Source organism: Toxotes jaculatrix, chromosome 9 (assembly GCF_017976425.1).
Source record: "Toxotes jaculatrix isolate fToxJac2 chromosome 9, fToxJac2.pri, whole genome shotgun sequence".
Classification (NCBI taxonomy): domain Eukaryota; kingdom Metazoa; phylum Chordata; class Actinopteri; family Toxotidae; genus Toxotes; species Toxotes jaculatrix.
The window spans coordinates 14,109,081-14,129,105 of record NC_054402.1 but is presented as its reverse complement, the minus strand read 5'-3'; the positions used below and the strand labels follow the sequence as shown (position 1 = coordinate 14,129,105).

General features: G+C 40.6%; 1 protein-coding gene across 1 annotated transcript in view; it reads right to left on the bottom strand.

The window, feature by feature from the left end:
- Positions 1–4,891: 4,891 nt before the first annotated feature.
- zgc:172282 (leucine-rich repeat and fibronectin type III domain-containing protein 1-like protein) overlaps positions 4,892–20,025 on the bottom strand; it is a 55,471-nt gene continuing 40,337 nt past the window's right edge. Inside the window, exons 7-8 of the mRNA XM_041046352.1 lie at positions 10,428–11,077; positions 4,892–4,944 (exon numbers count right to left, since the gene is read on the bottom strand). Of these exons, the coding sequence (XP_040902286.1) occupies positions 4,892–4,944; positions 10,428–11,077 (703 nt within the window). The remainder of the gene's footprint in view (positions 4,945–10,427; positions 11,078–20,025) is intronic.

Genomic DNA, 20,025 nt, shown 5'->3' with positions numbered 1-20,025 from the left:
TGCATCTGTTTAAGCTGAGCAGAGAGCACTGGAATTGTTATTTGATTAATTAATATCTGTTGAAACACCATATGTATCAGGGACAGAACATGGCAAGGGACCACTCAAAAGTTTAAATGGACTGCTGTTTGGGTAGAGAATCAGTTCTATTTGATGAGACAAACTTAGGTTTGTGACCATTCAAACCTCTGCAGTGCTGGTTTTTCATTTCCACCTGCTTCCATATAGTGTTTGGACTTACGGAATAGATTTCAGCTATTCTCCATCTGTAGGGAGCTTGGAGCTTGGACTGAAATTTGACTACTTAAAATGCTATTGATTATGTCTGATAAAAGTATAATTTCATTTTGATGGTGAAAGTCTCTTCAGCCTGGGGACTGGATGAGTTAAATTCTGCAGCCTCAGACATTAGTCTCTATCCATGACCAAGGAGATATTGCTGACCCCCCCTCCACCCAACCCCCCTTGTACAGACAGAGTCCATCCCTGAGGCTGTGGTGTTAGCTCATAACCATATCCTCTCCTAGCATATTATATTCTCCACCAGTATTCAATCACTGCCTCAGGCAGGCAGACAGGAAGGGGGAAAAAACAAAAAAAACAAGAGACATCTGATGGATAGAAATAAAAGGGAGTAGGAGAGAGTGAGTCTGGTGACTCAGACACTAAAAGAGCAAGAAACAAACAGGGGTGGGGGGTGTCGGTGCATTTCCTGTCACCCGTTGTGATATTGTCAGTGGAGGGTAGTAACGAAGCAGATCGTTTAGCCAGGGTGGCTCTCTAATTGTCTAGCTGACAGCAATTAGATGGCGCTCGTTAAAGTACTGTCCTCATTAGGTTACACACTACTCACGACAGGAGGAGACACTGCAGAGTGCAAGTGTGTCTTAAACTATGGGGCAGGACCCAAAATTGGTGGATGGCCAAGGTGACTGCCGGTGTGTTACCATATGTCACACTAATTAATGAGCCCGGGTCTTTGGGTGAGAGAACTTCTCATTTGGCTGCTTGTTTGGTTAGGTCAGCGGGCTAATCAGCAGATTACTCACCTGTTTAAGTGGGCCTGGAGAGATGGGAAAGAGGCTGGTAAAGGTCCTCACCGGTCCCATCTAGTGGAAAGCAGCGGATAATGGATCAGACCAGAAGAGTACACGGGTTAGACCAATAGGTAACAGACCTCTCAAGTCTAGTCCAAGTCTAGTGTGCACCAGACTATTACACAGTCTTAATCCATGGTCAGTGTACAACTCCAGGTCAGTCTCCACAGGGTCCAGAATTTTTTAGTTCTGTTCAGGTCAAACCAGTTCAGTTTAGTTCAGGTTTTCCAGAGGTTGTGCTTTTCAGAGTCTTCTGATTGAGAGATAACAGGGTCCAGTCAAGGTTAAGATCCAGCTCCAGTTGAGCCCAGCTAGGATCAGCTCAGCTTAGTTCAGTTTAGCAGAGCAGCAGTGTTCCACATGGATTAATAAAATGGAGCCACTTGGAGCCAGCCGTGTTGAGAGTCCTTAGGTTTAGTTGCAGAAACATTGAGCCATCATTGTATAACGTATGTTCGTATTTGAAACCAGACCCATCCAGACACTTTTCTGTATGATTTTATTCCCTTTCTGTTCGTGCAGTCTATGATATATCCAGGTTGAGCGTGATTATCTATGCATCCCATTTTTGCTGGTTAGCCACTAATTTTCTGTCTGTTTTTACAATCCACTCTGTATCTGTCCGTGCATGTTGAAGCTGCTCCAGGTTTTGAGAAGTCCATTCATATTTTCTGTGTATCTTTTTTTTAGTTGTTGTTGAGACATACCCATATGCCTCTTAATGATATCTTATCTTACTACTGTACTGTATCCATTTCCATGCTGATCCAGAAGTTTCATAGTGGAAAATTCAGCATTTAACAAGCGCAGGTCCATTAAAAGTGATTAAGATGATCACACCGACAGCTGGATCCTGTAGCAACTGGTCAGTCAGCAGCTGAGCAGACACGGTCGGTGGTCCAATCCAGACATGAGAACCAGGATAAGCAGTTTAAAGTAAACCAGACAGTAAGGGTCTATAACCCCATGATATTCATGGAAACAAAGTAATGGGTACGGTAAAAGGGAGATACGGAGAGAGGAGCTATAGGGCCTTTTTTTTTTCTTCAGAGTTTTCACCAGCTTTTCCCTGGTGGTGATGTTCATTCTCCACATCTGCCACTCAGAACAACATCATCAGGGCTCTAGAAAATAGGAAAGCAAGAATGCATGGGTTTGAAAACAGAACAGTAAAAATACTTTATTGGGCTAGAAGGAAAAGGACATTAAGGGCAAGCAAAGGCATTATCTGTGTTCTGAGAGGGAATACTTAAAACGGAAGGGTTAAAAAAAATTAAAAGATCAGGGATCTGGAATAGAACATCAGGTCTTGACAAAAGGATAGAAAAGGTCTAGAAGACACAATTTAGCACCTGTGAGAACTGTGGTACACCTGAGAAGACCGTATTAAGAATATCAGTGATTTAAACATGTTGGGAAGACATGATAAATCTTTAAGGGGCTTTAACTTGTTGTTTAGAACTAGACTTGATCCTACCCACAGGCCTGATTTTTAAAATTCTCTGAGGAGACCGTTTCATTTGTTTTCATAACTCCTGTCTTGACTTAGAAGTTTAAGAAAAACTAATATTCACAGAGAAAACTTTTGTATGTTTTTGTGACTATATTACCTCCTAAGGGAAAACAGAACAAAATTAAACAAGATGAAACTTTAGGAAGTAAAGGTTGAAATGTAATGTTTTTTTCCTCCTTACTTTGTGGTAACATCATACTTGTCTTGGAGCAAAACAAATGAAAGGGATGCAGCTCACAGTAAAGAATATTTCAACTTATTTAGTCAGTTTTTTCTTTTCTTTTTTTTAAAGTTTAAGATGCAATGAAAGGTGGCTGGCTTCATATACAAATGCCATTGAAAGCATTTATCTTTATACAGGATAGTTTTTACATAGCCAAATAGGTTTTCAAATGTCCTTTAGAAAAATTAAAATCCATCTCTTAAGTTTTTTTTTTAACTCTTAGAATTGTTTTTTTTCATTTGTGAGAGCTGTTTCAGAGTGTACCTGCCGAACAGTTGGATGATCCAACAAATGCCTGCATAAGCGAAGGTCTGCTGACAAGGGAAAGTGAAGACATGCAATAGCTCAAAGACAGATGAGGCTGTGCTGGCTGTGGCAGTATATTGTCGCAGCTGTTCTTTGCAACGTGCATGTTTGTCAGGGGGGCATTTCTTAACTGTATTTGTCAGAAGGAATATTTCTTAACTGCATTTATGTACAGCCAGTGCTCATTGTGTCAGTTTAAGAATGAAGCACAGTCTTCTTAATGCCTCGGTCTGTATTCATCCATCACAGCCACTGCACATCTCCACTGACTTCTCCTCCATCATCCTCCACTCCTCTCCCCTCATCTCCTCCATCACTCTTTGTACCATACAAATGGATGAAGAAGATGGGGTGGGGTGGGGAGGCTGGTGCAGAGATGAGAAGCTTGTTTGCAGTGTGAGTGGTGACAAGATGGATAGAAAGGACATAAGAAATAAAAAAACAAATGACAACTAGACAGACAAAGGTGTTGCAAATTGAAAACAGACAGGGGAAGGAGAGATAATACGGTATAGAAATGGTATATGCAAACGTAACATTAGAGAAGAAGGATGTGCCAGCAGTAAAGGAGACAAAGCGAGGGTAGGGAAGAGAGAGGGAAGAGAACGGATATTGAAAAGGAATAAAATTAGGAGAATCAAGAAAAAATGATAAAAAAGATGGGAGAGAACAAGTGAAGCAATATTAGAAGAAAAAGATAAAAAGCACAGGTGTTAAAAAAGAAAACAAGAGAATAACAGAAATAAAAAAAAGAAGGCGGCAGATGAAACTGAATGACTCAGAAATATAGTCAGTTGGGAATCAATGGAGAGAGAAAGAAAGTGACCAGGAGGAAAAAATAATAATAAATAAAAAATAAATAAATAAATAAATATATAATAATAATAATAGTTTCAAAGACAAATGAAACAGACTGCAAACGAGAAAGATCAGTTCATCCACCCACAAAAAAGTTGCTTCCTCTTGTGGTATCTACCATGTCCATAGTTCTGTCATGCAGTGGGCTTAATTGGCCAAGATTTTAACATACTCCTCCCCAAGATCCTTGCCTCGACCCCCAATAAAATAAAGGTGAATGGAATTGCTTGTGTTGCAAATAAAAAAGGGGAAATATCAACAATTTTTTCTTTTTTTTTTCAGAATCAGAAATCTGGATAAAATCTCTGGAGAAAACCTCAGCAGTTTTTTCAGTAGGCAGTAATTTGAGAGACTTGATCAGCGTTGCAACTATTATTGTCATTATCAGCCAATCAGCTGATCATTCAACATTTCTCAGAGCCAAAGGTGACAGAAAAGCAGCAAATCCTCTCATTTGAGATAATGTAACTGGGGATTTGTAGACATTCTTACTTCCAAAATGCCTTAAATGATTAATAATTGAATTGACTAATCAATTAATCAACTAATTGTTGCAGCTCTGGTAATTTTTCTATGCTATGAGCACCACAGATAAGGTTCTATTTTGCTTCATTGTATAAGGGTGGAGACAAGAATCTCAAGGATGGATATCTGGAAACATCAGAACAAAACAAAAAAAAACATTCAAAAACCCCAAAAGACAGGGTCAGATGGCAGCATGCTACACAGGAGTGAGACTGCAGACAGGAAAGACAGGTGACACAGGGTGAAAGAAAGGGAGAAACTGTAGGAGGACTATAGGGATAAAATCCGGGGAGTGCTTAAGTTTGTAGTGCCAGTCATTACTCTTTGTGTGTAGCACTGGCGCAGTCTCTTTGTGAGGCCAAGAGACCTTCAGATCTTAAAGTCTCTCCATTCGACACTACGAGGCCGCCTGTCGTCTGCTGCTGGAGGCGTCCAAGAGATGGATAGAAAGAGAAGAGGGAAATGGAGAAAGAGAGACGTAAAACAGAGCCAGACACAGCAAAAGGGTGAAACAGACATGGAGAGAAACTATAAGAAACAGAGGAAAAACCCTGACACTGATACAGCTGAAACAAGCAGAGAAAAAATGGGGCTGAGAGAGAGGAAGCAAAAGACGTCAGGACAGTCAGAAAGCGGGTAAAGAAGAAAGACGGGAGAAAGTGACAGTGAGAGTTTGAGAAACACAGCGGGAGAAACGAGAGAGGGAGATTCCGAGACACGAATTGAGAAAGGCAGACGGTGGTGAAGAATGAGGCCGGGCATATGGGATGACACTGAAAGGAGTGATGATAGATTAAAATACATGGGGGACAGACAGGCTACAGGGTCATAGATGGGCCATGGGGAGAACACACACTTGCACTTCACACACAACTTGGTGGTATCTCTGACTGTTTTTTTCTATCCTGCCTAACCTTGTGGGAAACATTTGCACTGGCTCAAGGCAGATAAACCTTGTACATAACAACACACAAATGCATGCACAGACCTGCAGGGATTTGCTACCTGACCCTGAGCTCACAGGTGCACACACAGCAATTGTTTTTATTGTTTTTGTCACTTGTGAGGACATTGTATTGTATTGTACATTTATTACCTGGAGGCTTACCCTAAAATTAAGTCTAAAATGTAATGCTTAACCTCTTCACATTCTCCTTGTGGCGACGTATTTTTTTCCCCCCAAAATGTGACTGAGTAGAGATTTTTGTCCCCACAATACAATTAATACGTTGCACAGTCAGTATTCGGCTGGCCTAAAAACAACTTGTTACAACCTTACTTTTGTTGTCAACCCTACTGATTTGAAATCCAACAATCCAATCACACCCTTGGATTCATTTTCACAATCGCACGTCACATACCAGCAAGCTAGCTTGGAAAATGGAAGCATTCCCATTACTCTGATTTTATTGAAAAGACCATCATTGTCAAATGTAAACTGTGTACAGGTACTAAACCTCAAACCTCCTGAAACACCTACTATGACAGCACAACAGTATGAAACTCTTGGAAATACAGCCCACCAAAGTTTTACTGTTGCCTTAACTCCTGTCTCATCACCAGCGATTACCCTGACATTCACACAGAGGTGCACATGAGAAGACCGAATCTGAGAAGAAAGGATGCAATTATTTATTTTGTGGAGTGTAATGGAAGAGTAATATAACTTATAGTGTGAAAAATTACTGCGGGCAGGGAGTAATAAATAAATAGCATGATTTCTCAAAAGAGTGAGTAATAAATTCAATTTTTTGAACAAAGATTCACAGTCTTCTTTCTGTGCAAAAAATGCTAATTTGGTAATATGAGGTTTCTGAAGTCTGAGTAAATCATATCAAGAATTTAGTGTTAAAAAAAAACTAACTTTTTGAAGATACCCACTTCAGATGTGCAATTTAAACATTCAAAAACTCATATGAATGCATTTTTGCAAAGTGAGAAATGTGGATTTTTCCTATTTCTTACATCGGACTAGATCACATTAGAACCAGTAAGTGTTTTAACATGAGCCTCTCGTGAGCATGTCAGTTCTATATTAAAATAGACTTGGTAAAACATATTAACCTATTCATGAATTGAACCAATACTCCAAAAAAAAGAAAACAGTTCAAACTAAAAATTTTTATCGTCGTTTGAACAAAATAAAAAAAATACAAAGTCCAAACTATGTGTCCAGTCAATCCCCACGAAATTTAAAAACACTCTATGAAAAGCAAGCAAACCAAAGGAAAACTATCACCTACAATTTGCCTATTTTTTTCATGTTGGGTCACATTTTTGACAACCGTAGACCTTTAATGGGGTCTCTCTGTGTATCTGTCAGTTGCTCTGTTCCTCAGGCGCTCTGACTCACTGCGGCTCTCTCTCTGATCAGATCAATGTTGCCTTTCTCTGCAATGCAGCAACCAGTGAAACACATCACAGACACAGCTACACCCTGAGAAGCCCCAACAGCCTTTGTGCAAACACACAAGTATTATCCTTCCTTGTAGGTTGCCCTCAAAGTGCCAGTGATCCTGGAATCAAAGTGAGGAAACAAAGAACACAAGGGGCAGCATTATTATTATTATTATTTTTTTTTTTTCGTGGGGAAGTGTTTTCCAGGGTAAAGTGTCAAAACTAAAACTAAGATAACTTCTTTGTTTGTCTGTCGTTTTGTGTTGTCTGGGATGCTCTTTGGAAGCTCCTTTGACTGACACACTTCAGTCAATTAAGGCTGAGATCAGGTTAGAGCTGTTAATTAGGCCTATAGGGGGGATGTTTGAGTTTGTGCATATGGTGACACCTCAGTGCTTCAACAAAGTAAAATTCAAGTAAGTTCTTCATTGTAGTTTGAAAAATTCTACCCTGTTACAGCCTTAATGAGCAATCCCCAGCCCCTCTCTTGTATAACTGCAGTTTGGCCATCAACCTCTCAGAGCACTTGCTGAACTACATCTGTACAAATTTCCCCTCATATAGCTTCAGAGATGAGAAAAACAACTAGAAAACACTTTTTTTTCCTTTTTTTTTTAAGAATGATGTCTTAAGCCAATTATTATGCAAGGTAGCCTGTTAGTTAGTGCAGCACTTGACACTATCAAAAAATCTTTGCAACTCCTCTTTCATACAATAATTAGAAACTGTGATATGCGCGATGTCCAGCGCATTTAATTGTGTTTCTAAATGTCAAACCGGCTACTGATCCTGCAGAGTTCACGAAGGTGAAAACTTTCCCTGAACTTGCTGGCTAAGCTGCTGCGCTCTGCAGAGATCTCCCGACTCCTCCCTGCTATCAACGTGAGGCTCAATGACACCTCATTTCAACCCATTCACAGAGGCCAATTGAATGATATATCAGCCCCTGATAAAGTATTTCGACTCAGCTGTTTAAGCCACTCATGTGAAATGGTGTCTCCATTTATTCGTTCTAATGAAACCCCCATTTCCTAAGTGGATTAGTGTTAAAGGGGAAGTGCACTGGAGTGGGCTTAGTACAGAGAAAATCTGTCCAAAAAGAAAATTCACGTGCTCTTGTGGATTCCTGTTATTATAGCACTATGGAGCACTGCAGGTGATCTTTGTGAGCATGCGCAAGTCACTTCAAAAGTTTGGATCAAGAGAACTGGGGCCTGATTACATAAAAAGCTACTTTCCATCAGTGTCTTGCATGATAAGTAAGAAGTATACTGTAATATTAAAACTGTGCCTTCGCCGTCATGCTTTTTGCACTACTGGAGTGACAGAGTAAATGCACTGTTACATTCCTAAATAAATTATTACAGTTTATTAGAGACAAAAATGGTCTCTCTCTGTTTCTTGCCAACTGTCCACCAGTTTTCCAACAGCCATTTTCTGTCAGTATGCCAGTAACCACCACTGTAGAAACTCAAAATACTTTATTCAAGCTGGCACAAGAGGTTGATCCATGAACAGACAAGAGAGGCAAGAGATCAAGAGACAGTGAATGGAAGCCTAAGGCTCAAGTAGCACTAATAGCTCTGAAGCTGGAAACTAACCAATTTCAGTACAGTAAATATGGTTTTGACTGTGCTCAGCATTAGCTTGTCATTTACACTGACTGGAACATCTTCAGACATGAGTCGTTAGTAAAGAGCACAGACTTGGATTTTCTAATATGTTTGGTGTCAGAGAGGCGAGTTTTCATCACAAGTGTTGGCTGCATGGTCTACTTTCTCACAGATGTTTTCCCGGCGTTCTTTTTCCCACATATTTTAAAGTTTTTAATCGTTCCGAAAGAACTTGCTTGAGCTCTGTTTTAATATTACTGCCTCTGGCTTTTGCTGAGTGCTTGTACTGCTTGCTGTCATTACCCCCAACACACTGCTTTTACTGGTCGTACTCATTTCTCCCTCCGCCACCACACTCTTACCTTCTTACGGATTCCTATACTGTAATGTATACATTAATAATTGTTGAGATTGCATCAGCTGTCTTGTGCATTATGTATAGTAAATGCCATCTAAATTATATGTGTCTATCAGATTCTGTTTTGTTACCCCTGGAGGGGTGCCATTACACTCTGAATCTAAAGCAAGCTGCTTGGATTTACATAGAGTGCACCCTAGGGGGCAAAATCTGGTCTGTGAGTGTATACAGCTGTATAAACATTCATACATATTCTGTAGTAAAGGTTTGAATTTATGAAGAGAGCGCCTGAACAGCTTACAGCAGTGTCAAAATGTGTTGTTGTTAACTTATTCTTATTTAAGTTAAGTGTTTTTTATGGACGCACATCAGAGCATTTAAGCTAATGTGTAATGCATGTTGCCTTTTAAACTGCTCCAGAGGCTTTACATGGTCTTTTACACCATCTAACAAATCTTTGTTGTATCAGGGAATTTTTTAACTTCCTTAAGATGCTGGACATGGGGATGAGGATCTTGGACTTATTTCAACCTGGTGTTGAATTTCAACCAACTTTCAGTAGCCTGTGTACTGAAGTAACTTTCCTTTTTCAACTTTCAAGTGCTCTGGTTGTGTCATACTTAATGGCAAACAAGCTTTCTCAGGGTGCTTAAAGTCTAGTTTTAGCACTCTAATGGGGGACACACAAGAAACGCTAACCTGAATAATGTTAGCTGTGGTGTGATGGGTGATCCCACCTGCATTACCAAATCCCTCTCTCCTCTAACACCAGCCCACAAAGATTTCTTTTTAGCGCTAACACAGACTAACTGTGCATCGGGAAAAGACACACAACGCGCAGTTTCTAGCAGCGAGCCACAGCATCATGCACTTGGGCAAACAAAAATAATCAGTAATTTCTTAAACTTTCTTTGAAACCTTTGAGTTCCATGTAGCATCTTTCATTTATCAGAAATGAAGACTGGTAATTGGCAAGAGCAGAGAACAAAAATCAATGTGCTTGGAGGATGTGAGGCTAGAGGTTAATTCCACTACACTGTAGGGAGGTTAAGATTTTTGTTGTTTCGTGTGAAAAAAACAAAAACAAAATAAGCTTTCTTGTACAGAGTGAAAAAAGCTATGATCCGATTTGCCAACAGTCGCAGAGAAGAGAGTTAACTATAACTTTAGATGCTACTTAAGCTCTACAGACAGAAAGTTGAACGCGTGTCTCGCCCTCTGTCTCTCTTACTATCTTACCAATCCATGAGGTTCGCATCTCTCTTATTCATTCTCTTGTTCACACTCGCTCAGTTTCTCACTGTTCCACTCTCTGTTATTATCTTCCTCAATTTCACACCCTAAATTGCACATTGTCTATTTCTCATCTTCCATCTCTTTCTGATTGACTGTACTTTTTTGTTCTCCCGCTCTCCCTTGCTCTTTCTCTGTCAACTTCGTTTTGTCTTTCTTTCCACCTCTCTGAAATGTTTCCTCCTTGCTGTGCTGCTGGCCTCTTCTATGTCTATCTCTTCCTCACTATCATCCTCTCTACTACCTGCCAGTTCCTTGGGGGAGGTGGGCTCTTTGGCGACAGATGGCGGTCTGCTTTTCATCTCAATGGCAACCCTGGAGGAGAAACGGGCCTTGGTGGGCGAGAGCAACTCCTCATTGGCCAAAGAGTCAGTCCTTGTCATTATGCTCCGTCCACTGCTCTCCTCCTCGACCAGTGCCACAGTGTCTCTCAGGGTGTTGCTAGGCGACATGGCCCTGGACGGCACTAGCGCTTGGTCGTCCTGACTGTCAGTCATTTTTGAGGCAGAGCGAGGGAGGACTTGGACCTGTCCACCACCTCCTTGTCCATTGCTCTGCGGTCTTGGCGCAGTGGCCGCAATGGCTGCTTTTCCATGGCCTGCCCCTTGGTGGCTGTAAACCTTGTACCGTATCATTAAGATGATGATAAAAACCAGCACAGAAGCAACAATAATTCCTCCAATGATGATGATCATCGTACCACCCAGGAAGTGGCTGTGCAGTGCTTGACACTGACTGAACTCTGTGTCTGTGGTGAAGGACAGACAGCCCAGAGGACGTGTTGCGGTCAGTGATGTGATAACGTCATCAAACACGGCCAGGACACAAAGATCATAGCTGCGTCCAGCGGCAAGGTCCCGAACCAGGAAGTCGTTACTGCTGGATGGAATCATCCTGCCAAAACAAAGACAAGAAGATATGAGTGTCAGAAAATGTAATATCTTTAACCTCAGTTAATGCACATCAAGCAGAACAAAGAAAAACACATTATTTTATGGGTCCTTTTGAAAAAGTTCCTCTTTTTTTGTAGAATGGTATAATTCAGTATTAATTACAGGGAAAATAGAGTCAATGTTCAACTGACACGCTTCCAGTTAATTAAATTAACTACCAGCATGGCCTAGTCTTTATGACAGTGCACCACATGTCAGCTGAACATGCAAAACTGTGAAAATTGTCAGGCAAGCATACAATTCAACATATGTTTGAAGAATAACGTTTTCAGTAAGAAATGACTCATGCATGCACAATTGCTTGGGTTTAAATGAAGCAATTTTTTCTCAGTAAGTTTAATAGACCTGACAAGACTGTAGAATGTGAATATTTCAGTTTACATTTCATCATGTCGAAAACGTCTGATATACATGGTGACAGTCCTATCACAGATCCCCTTCTTAATATGGATTATTTCCAGTGGCCTTTTCTTTTAGTATCCTCACTTTTATTTTTCTTTTGAGGGGTTTTGTTTTAGTGATTCTTCAATAAACTATGTTTAAATGAATAAACCATTTAATTGAGCTAAGAAATTACAAAAAAAAACAAAACAGGAGGTGTCTTTCTCGTGTATCAGTGACAGACAAATCATTAGTCAAAATTGTTAGTTGAAAATAATGTCACAATATCCTGCAGCAGTGCCCTCATTGACATTGCACCATGGTGTGCCCTCATCAAGTTAACAACTGCCATAGAGCCAAATCAGAAAGCCAAAATAGCTGCCAACACAAACCCCACTCTGTCCAGCTCTCCTGTCCATTCACCCCTACACTGTACCAGTCCAACAAGCTGTGCTTCCTTGTATTCTGTTGTGTGCTATTCTCTGAAAGCAGCACATGCTCTATCATTATATATTTCCATGCGTTGCCGCCTGTGGCAAAACAGCCACCTCATTGTCCTTATTTCCCCACAGACCTGGAATTCATAAGCCTGTGATCTGACAAACACTCACAAAGATCCATCCCCCACAGCTGCAGGAATCATCACTCTCTGATTAAACACATTCCTGATTCTTCCCACTGTCATCTTCTATCTCGGGCTTTCCCAAGATAAATACTGTAGCTCTAGTTTTCCCCAGTATACTTTCCTGGGGGAAATTCAAGGGGGAAGAAAATTACCCCAGTAAACAGGAGCGATGCTTTTTCTGTGCTTGCCTTAGTTCTGCCTTACCGCACTGCTTTCTCTAGGGGTCTTCAGTAAAACTTGTGGAATTGTCAAACATCCTAATGTCATTGCTACATTTTATCTAAATCATATCTCCCTCCTGCATCACTCACATTTCCCCCAGTGTACTGGAAGTTTTTCTGCCTCTGCCCATCCATCCTCCATAAATGTATTTCCATCTCTGCATGGAGACAGACAGGCCTTGCCTCATAGTCAGAGTGAAATAGAACTGACGGGAGGCTAGTTTGTGTGTTTCTGTGTGTGTGTGTTTGTGAGAGCCAGTGGGCAGCAGGGTATTGGCTGGCCCAGTCTCAGTGCCAAGCTCATCGATGGCATTGAACCTTCACCAGGAAGTATTTCTTGGCAGATAGCTCTGTGTGCGTGTGTATATGTGTGTGTGTGACCTTGTGTGGTTGTGAAGGCTGGTGTGAGAGGATCCCTGGACTGAGTTCTTAATAAGAATTTAAACAGGAAACTTTAACTGCTCTGATGTCTTGCCGAAGGGTAACAGCAAGATTTGAAAGCAGAGCTGGGCTGGGGTTCCCATAAGCAATTTCAAAAGGGAGTACCGAAAGGGGGGAAAAAAAAAAAAAAAATATATATATATATATATATATATATATATATATATATATATATATACACACACACACACACACATATACATCATCTTCACAGTGAGACAAACTAAATCACAGTTTATTAGCGGGAGAAACTTTGGGGAAATCAGTAGGAGTCCAGGGCTGGCAGTGTCCTTCAGTGAAATCCACAAAACACGTGGGTTTCTGATCCAATATCTGCAGTCTGACACACTGCTTTCCATTTTAACAAGTAACTTATTGCTTAGACTTGCTGTTTATGAAAACATGAGCTGTAATGCAAATTGAGGTGTGTAAAAGTGTCCTTAGGAGCTAAATAATCTGACTCAACGCATTATGTAAAAGTCGTGACTGATTATAATTAAATTGTCATGGAGACGGAGGGCGCAGGTTTTGATATGTGTGACTGTGTTGCCTCCGCTGCTAACTTTGCATCACTTTTCACAATATGCATACAGTTTGTTTTTTGTAATGAAATATTCTTTTTATGTAAATGTGAATGGTAAAAATCAGCTAGTAATGGTAAAACTTTCGTGTTTTTGTGTTATTCTTTAGAAATGAACTGTAAGCTCACTTCTTACTTCAAAAAGTCAGAATCCACCAAACAGGGTACTATGTGGGATTATTGTACCAATATTTAATAACCGAGAGAAACTAAAGAAGGAGCTGCAGTGTATAATGCACTAATTTTGTAGCCGGTCCTTGACATTTTCCACTTTGTTGTGATTTGCTGTCATTTGGTTTTGTTTCAGTGAGCTCTTTGTCATGTTGATTTGATTTGTTTTATTTCATTTCATAATGACTAGGCTGCACTGAGCAAAATATGACAGTCAAATTCTTTTGCGCGCACACAAACACACAAAGGGAACTCTGTGTGTGTGAGAGAGAGAGCTTATGTTACAAGGGAAACTGCAGTGAAATAATTTCTTACATGGTCTAAGGACACATGATTTAATGTGCATCTCTTATTAATCAATCTGCAAATGAATCCAAAGTGTAGTTACAAAACAGGAAATGCATTCAAAATAAATAAGACAAAGCACGAAAAGGTTATCTGGGGAAAGCCATAGCTAACAAGATGCGGGTAGTGAGGACTAAGCAGAGGGAGAGCACAGGGATGAGGGTTAACTGATATTTAATATTCATGTAATGTAAGACAGGTGTTTTTATTTTTTATTTTCAATGTGCACCTCATCTCCTCACCTTGGCTTTGAGTCTCTACTGTTGGCATAAATCTGTAACTCCCCCACACCACTGGACTTGATCAGGGCCAGTGCAGGTGTCAGGTCATAAATATCAATTATGTTATCACTGAAACCGCTCGGATCAGTCTCATCCAACCAGATTGGGTGAGGCAGAGTCTGTGAACCTCTTCACACTACCCAGATAATTTTTGCCAACCATCAGTGTTGCCCTCAAACAGTTTGTCAAGAAAGGCAAATGTGGCGGAAATCAGCTTGAACCCCCAACTCCCGGTGTGTCCCCCCTGCCTATAAATGCTCTGTTCTTAATAGGAATCAAACCGGGAAACTTCCACTGCCTGAGGCTTTGCTAAAAGGCATCTGCACACGAACAGAGCATGAGTGGGCGGGGTGAGGTGGAGGAAGAATCTTCCACTCATTTGTTGAGAAGAATATTCCCTAATTATTCTGAGCAGAATTAAACACTTTAATTCCAATTCCTACATCTGTCTACATGTCAATTTCCATTTTTTTTTCTAGAGATTTTGTTTTTCTTACTTGTTCCCCTGAGAATGACCTCAAAAAGGGTCAGTAACAGAAGAACCTTGAAGCAATGAAGGATTTAATGTCTTGGTTAAGGAGTTCTGCAAACACAGTCTGAGCCTGTGGTTTCCTCTTGAAGGGCTGCTTTCTTATCCACCGTGCTACGCTGTTGCCAGATGTGCAAAAATTATTGCAGCAACTTCAATTATCTCATGAAATCAGCATATGGCATGTGATTTTCTCATTGGCCGGCATCTGTTTGTGTTTTGTACATCCACAGTTATACAGATGTGCAAGGACTGAAGCGACAGTTTCAAGCAATCAATAATTAACTGTGGCTGGGAGTTTTGGGGTCTTGTGTAAGTGTGTCATGACTTTAAAAAGGACAAAGACTGCTGGGCCAAGCAGAAATGCTTCAGCAAGCCCATTTGACACCGCAATCATACTGGATGGTTTATTCACTTAATGGGTTCAACCACGGACACACATAGACACACACACTCAAGAGTTAAACAGCTTAATGGATTCCTTTCCTCCACTATTCACACACATACACACACATACACAAGGACACACGGAGCTACTGAGCAAAACTAATGGTTTGTACAACTCTGCCGCTCTCTCTCTCTCTCTCACACACACACACACACACACACCGCACAAACAGATCAACAGTCAGTTGTTTTCTCACTCTTCGGTTTATCCTCACACCCACAGGCACACGTGCACATGTGCAAACATGCATACACACGACTGTGCGCCCACACACAGCTAAAAGACTGAAAGACTCATTCAAATACACAAACAGATAAACTATCTCACTGTTTGAATTTAACAGATTAGCACACGCCATGTGATCTGGCTCTGTGTACACATGTACAAAAATACTGCCAGAGTGACAATGGTCTGATTAATGCGTTTAAATGATTGCATAAGCTGAGTCCTCAAAATGCCCCCCCCCCCTCCTTCTTTCAATTTATTGACGTATTTAACATGACTAAGGCTGTTAACACATGATAACTGGAAGCTTTGGTATGACCTATTGTTAATGTGGAAATAGCATTAACACCTAATCTTGAGACGATGCTACTTTGGGCATTGCACAGTGCTCAGATTTACACCTTGCAGTTGCAGTGCAAAGCGCAAATGATTTGAACACTGGACTCACAGTAATACACAAAATATAAGCTGTGTGCTACAGTTGTGGATACGTGGGGTTGATGAGAAAATTCTGAGTGTAACATACCATGTGTGAAAATCCATTTAAGTACCAGAAGTAAGGTTTAACAAAAAAAAATGCATAAGAACTTTGCAATACTTGATGAAATATTCATTGCGTAAGTGTAAACTGCAACTTAAAATTGCAAGTACACACAGTGGATGAGGCAAAATGCAAAACTGCACAAATACACAGATGGAAAAAGCAACTGTCCTGTTGCCTAAGGACAACTATAGGAATTCGATAAAATGTAAGGGAAGACCTTAGCTGCTGTGGATATTTGTAAGAGTAACAACTTAAATAGCACAGTACAGTCTGCAGTTCTTTTCTATCTCCTCACAAACACATTGAGCTGTAAAAAAAAAATCAGTAACTGCGTATAAATGTCATAATGGTTATTTCAAGTAATCTGATTTAAAGCAAAGTACTATAAGTCCCTCATGTTTAGCCCTATGAATGTGCTTGGGCTTTAACAGTTTTTACATTAGCCAGCTTCCTCCTCAGCTTTGCTGGTGCAGTCCTGCATGTCTTGACATGTTTCCATGATAAAAAGTTCATTTATATGAAAAGCCTGAAACCTTAAGAAGAAAGTTTATCTCATCACCAGCGCGCTCATGTGTAAATGTGCGTCCTCGTAAGTACAGCACCGGATACAGGAACCCACTTATCCCAAAGCTTTGCAGTACCACTAGTGGTCAGAAACTCTTCAGAGCACCTGTACTGTTACAAACATTACTTATTAAGAATCGCCTTACAGACATGCTAACAATTCGCCAATTTTCAGAGGTGTTTCCCAATTTTAATGTTTGAAGGTTTTTGAATTATTCTTCAGCCTCCTCTGATATTTCTCATTTTAACTTTCAGCGACTTTCAGTGACTTCTATGGACTTACAATTTCTTAAAGATTTCTGCCATTTTCTAAGTTGTCTTTTCTCCCTGTGCAATTTACTCTTTTGCCCCTGGTGTTAATAATGCCTATTAATACAAACTGCAGCCCAATCTCAACAGACTATTTATAACCTCTAATGAGAGACTGAGATTTCATAGTGACCAGTGGGAACTGGGGGGTGAGACATCCTCCCCTTGTACTGTGACAGAGAGCAATCTGTCACAGCACATGTATCATCCTGAATACTGAATAGTTATGGTAATGCTGCTATCTCTGCATAGTTTTTATTTTTATGTTTTGGTGTGATCTGGTTCAGAGAAAAGTGTTCAGAGCCTCCATTCTCCTGTCAGTGTGTTTTACAACCATCAGGCCTATTTTCTCACATATCTCTCCATTTTATCAGCAAATTTGTATTGACATGTTTCCCCCCCGTTCATCAGCTTTCCTTTCTTGGCTTTTCATCTCTAACTGCTTTCAACACCACAGCAATCGAAGACTGGTAATTACTGTAGATTGCTGTCATCTCCCCAGGTTATTCCTCGCTTGTGTGCTGTAAAGCACAACTTAACTGCACAATTCACCATCTAACTGCTTGATAACTGCAATGGAAAATCGCACAGAGAATTGAACAGAATATGCATACGTTTTTTTTTAAGTTTAGATCAGTCGAACCACAGTTTTTCCTAAATCAAGGTACAAGGGCACCAGAACTCCTATGTATCCATGTTGAGACAGACAAGTAGATAAATAGATAGCACACTTTGAAGATCCAGCAATAGAAATACTGGAAGATCTAATGTGAGAGTTTGTGTATGTGTGCTTCAGATTGATGTGCAAAATAGACTTTCTCTTTGGGCTTTACACACAGGCCGGCAGCTCAGACTTGCCACAGCATAAACTTAATTGTTCTATTGAAAATTAAATCAGTTAGCAACACAACCAAGCGTCACTTTTTCTAACATCATGTGTTGGTGGTAATTTTAACCCTCAGAGACGTATATGAGCAGTAAACCCAATAATAACTTTGATATCCAGCTTCAGAATCATCCTTCAGAAACTTATGGCTTTTGTTCTGTTTATTTATTTTTTTATTTTTCAATATTGCTTCACAAACCTGTCGGATGTTATTAATCAGCCCCCCCCCCCCCCCCCCCCCCCCCACACACACACACACAAAAAAAAGAACAAAAGGAATTTAGCTCAGTCGGTCACACTATTGTATCATAGGAATAAAAGGAAATCACTCACTGCATGTGGTATTCAACACACAATAGCGCAGGAACTGCCATTGTGTCTGTACGGCGATGGTGTAGTCAGTCAGATGCTGACGAAGGCCTCTGTGTCTGCGGTCACATATGGTATTAATAGATGCTAACAGACCTGTTATCATCAGCTCTACTTAGTTAACATGTCATTATTGTCTTTTGTCAGATGACAACAGTGTCATGTTTGTTAGAGGCACTTGTTACAACAGCAGACTGATGAAGAGTGCTCCACTGCTGAGTTCTGTGTCTGCACGGTTGTGAGTGAGTGCGCCCACTCTGAGTGTGGCTGACATTTCCATTCTCAGCGTGGATATGTTTACTCACGTGCACATCTGCGTCCGTGCATGAGCCTGACATTTTCATGCTGTCTGCATTCAGTTATGTTGATTGACAGGAGGACACTTTGTTTGTAAATACTGTCCATCAATCAGCCCTTGGGCACTCAAAATGCGTACATATACACGTCCAGTGCGCGCACACACACACACGAGTCATGTCATGAAGTCACATCCGGAGCCCTGGGTTCTGACTGTTGATCTAAGCAAAACGTCAAGTGAATATTTATGATAATGTGCCCTGACTGTTTTTAAATTATTTAATGTGCCAATTATTCCTCCAGTGCAGACAGTACTGAACAGAGGAGGGCAAAGGGTTGACAGCAAAGTCCCTGCAGCACACACACCCTGTCCGTCCTGCTAGACACACTACAAAAAATGCCACAAAATGTGTCATAGAACTGAACATGGATGCACTGGTGAATGAATATTCTCAAAACAAGCATGCACGTCTGTCGAAAAGTGGCATTATTTATTGAAATAATTCATTTTTTTGAAAATGTGAATGTAATCCCGGTTATTTTCCACAGCCACGGTTTATACATTCTATGAATGCATCACCTACAAGCTATCAGTAGGTGTAGTTTAAATGGCAGAACCCCCCGAACCCCCTATGGCTACCGCAGAACATGCAGCTCAGAGAGGAACAAAAGCTCAGTTAGGTCTGCAGAAAAGTATAATAACTTGTGGAGCTGGCAGTATCGCCAGAGGGAGGAAACTACAAAGCCGCCGAGTAGTTCTTGAGAGAGAAGTTATCAAGTGGAGGAATTCCATCAGGGGGTTCCTTCCAATTGCAGTCCTGGTCAAAATTATTGGCAACCCTAAATTTCAACTATGTAATTCAGAATATCTTCAGAATTAGATGAAAATTAACCAATTTTGTACAACCATAACATGTTAATAAAATATCCAAAGTTACCAAACGAAAGAAAAAAAAACTTCCACGATAATAAAATAATAAAAACATAAAATGTACCCCGAACATTTGGTTGCAGAACCTTTGGCAACAATGACAGCCTCTAAATGTTTCTTATAGCCATCTAGAAGCTTCTTGCACCTGTCTGCTGGTAGGTCCTGCCACTTGTCCTTTGCTATGCATTGGAGCTTTTTGAAATTTGCAGGAGTCTGCTTTGCAATAGCACAATTCCACTCTCTCCAAAGGTTTTTAATGGGATGTAGGTGAGGACTCACATCTGGTCAGTTGAAAACAGTCCATCTTTGCCTTTTCAACTATTCTTTTGTGCTTCTGGATGTGTGGTTTGGGTCATTGTCCTGCGGAAAGACTCTTTGCCTTAAACCTAATTTGGTAACCTTTGATACATTCAGTTTCTCTAGTACTAGAATATCTATGAAGATTCTCTGTCATCCAGATCATGGTTTTTCTAAGTTCTGTACTAGTGCAACTGAACTTGCTTGAGGTTCTTGAAGATGTTTTCCCCTCTCATCCAAAAGGGTTGTTCAGCTTTGGCTCACTAGTGGAGAGTCCCAGGTATTTAGCCTCTTGTAGAACTGTTAACAACTAGAGAGTCATTGAGGTCACATGTGAGTCGTTAGGGTCACGAGTCATGGTGTGAATGGTTGTTAAGCTGCCTGGGGAGGGATCTCAAGACTGCTTTGCAAGTGGCTGATAAGTGGTGTCGTAGATCACCACCTC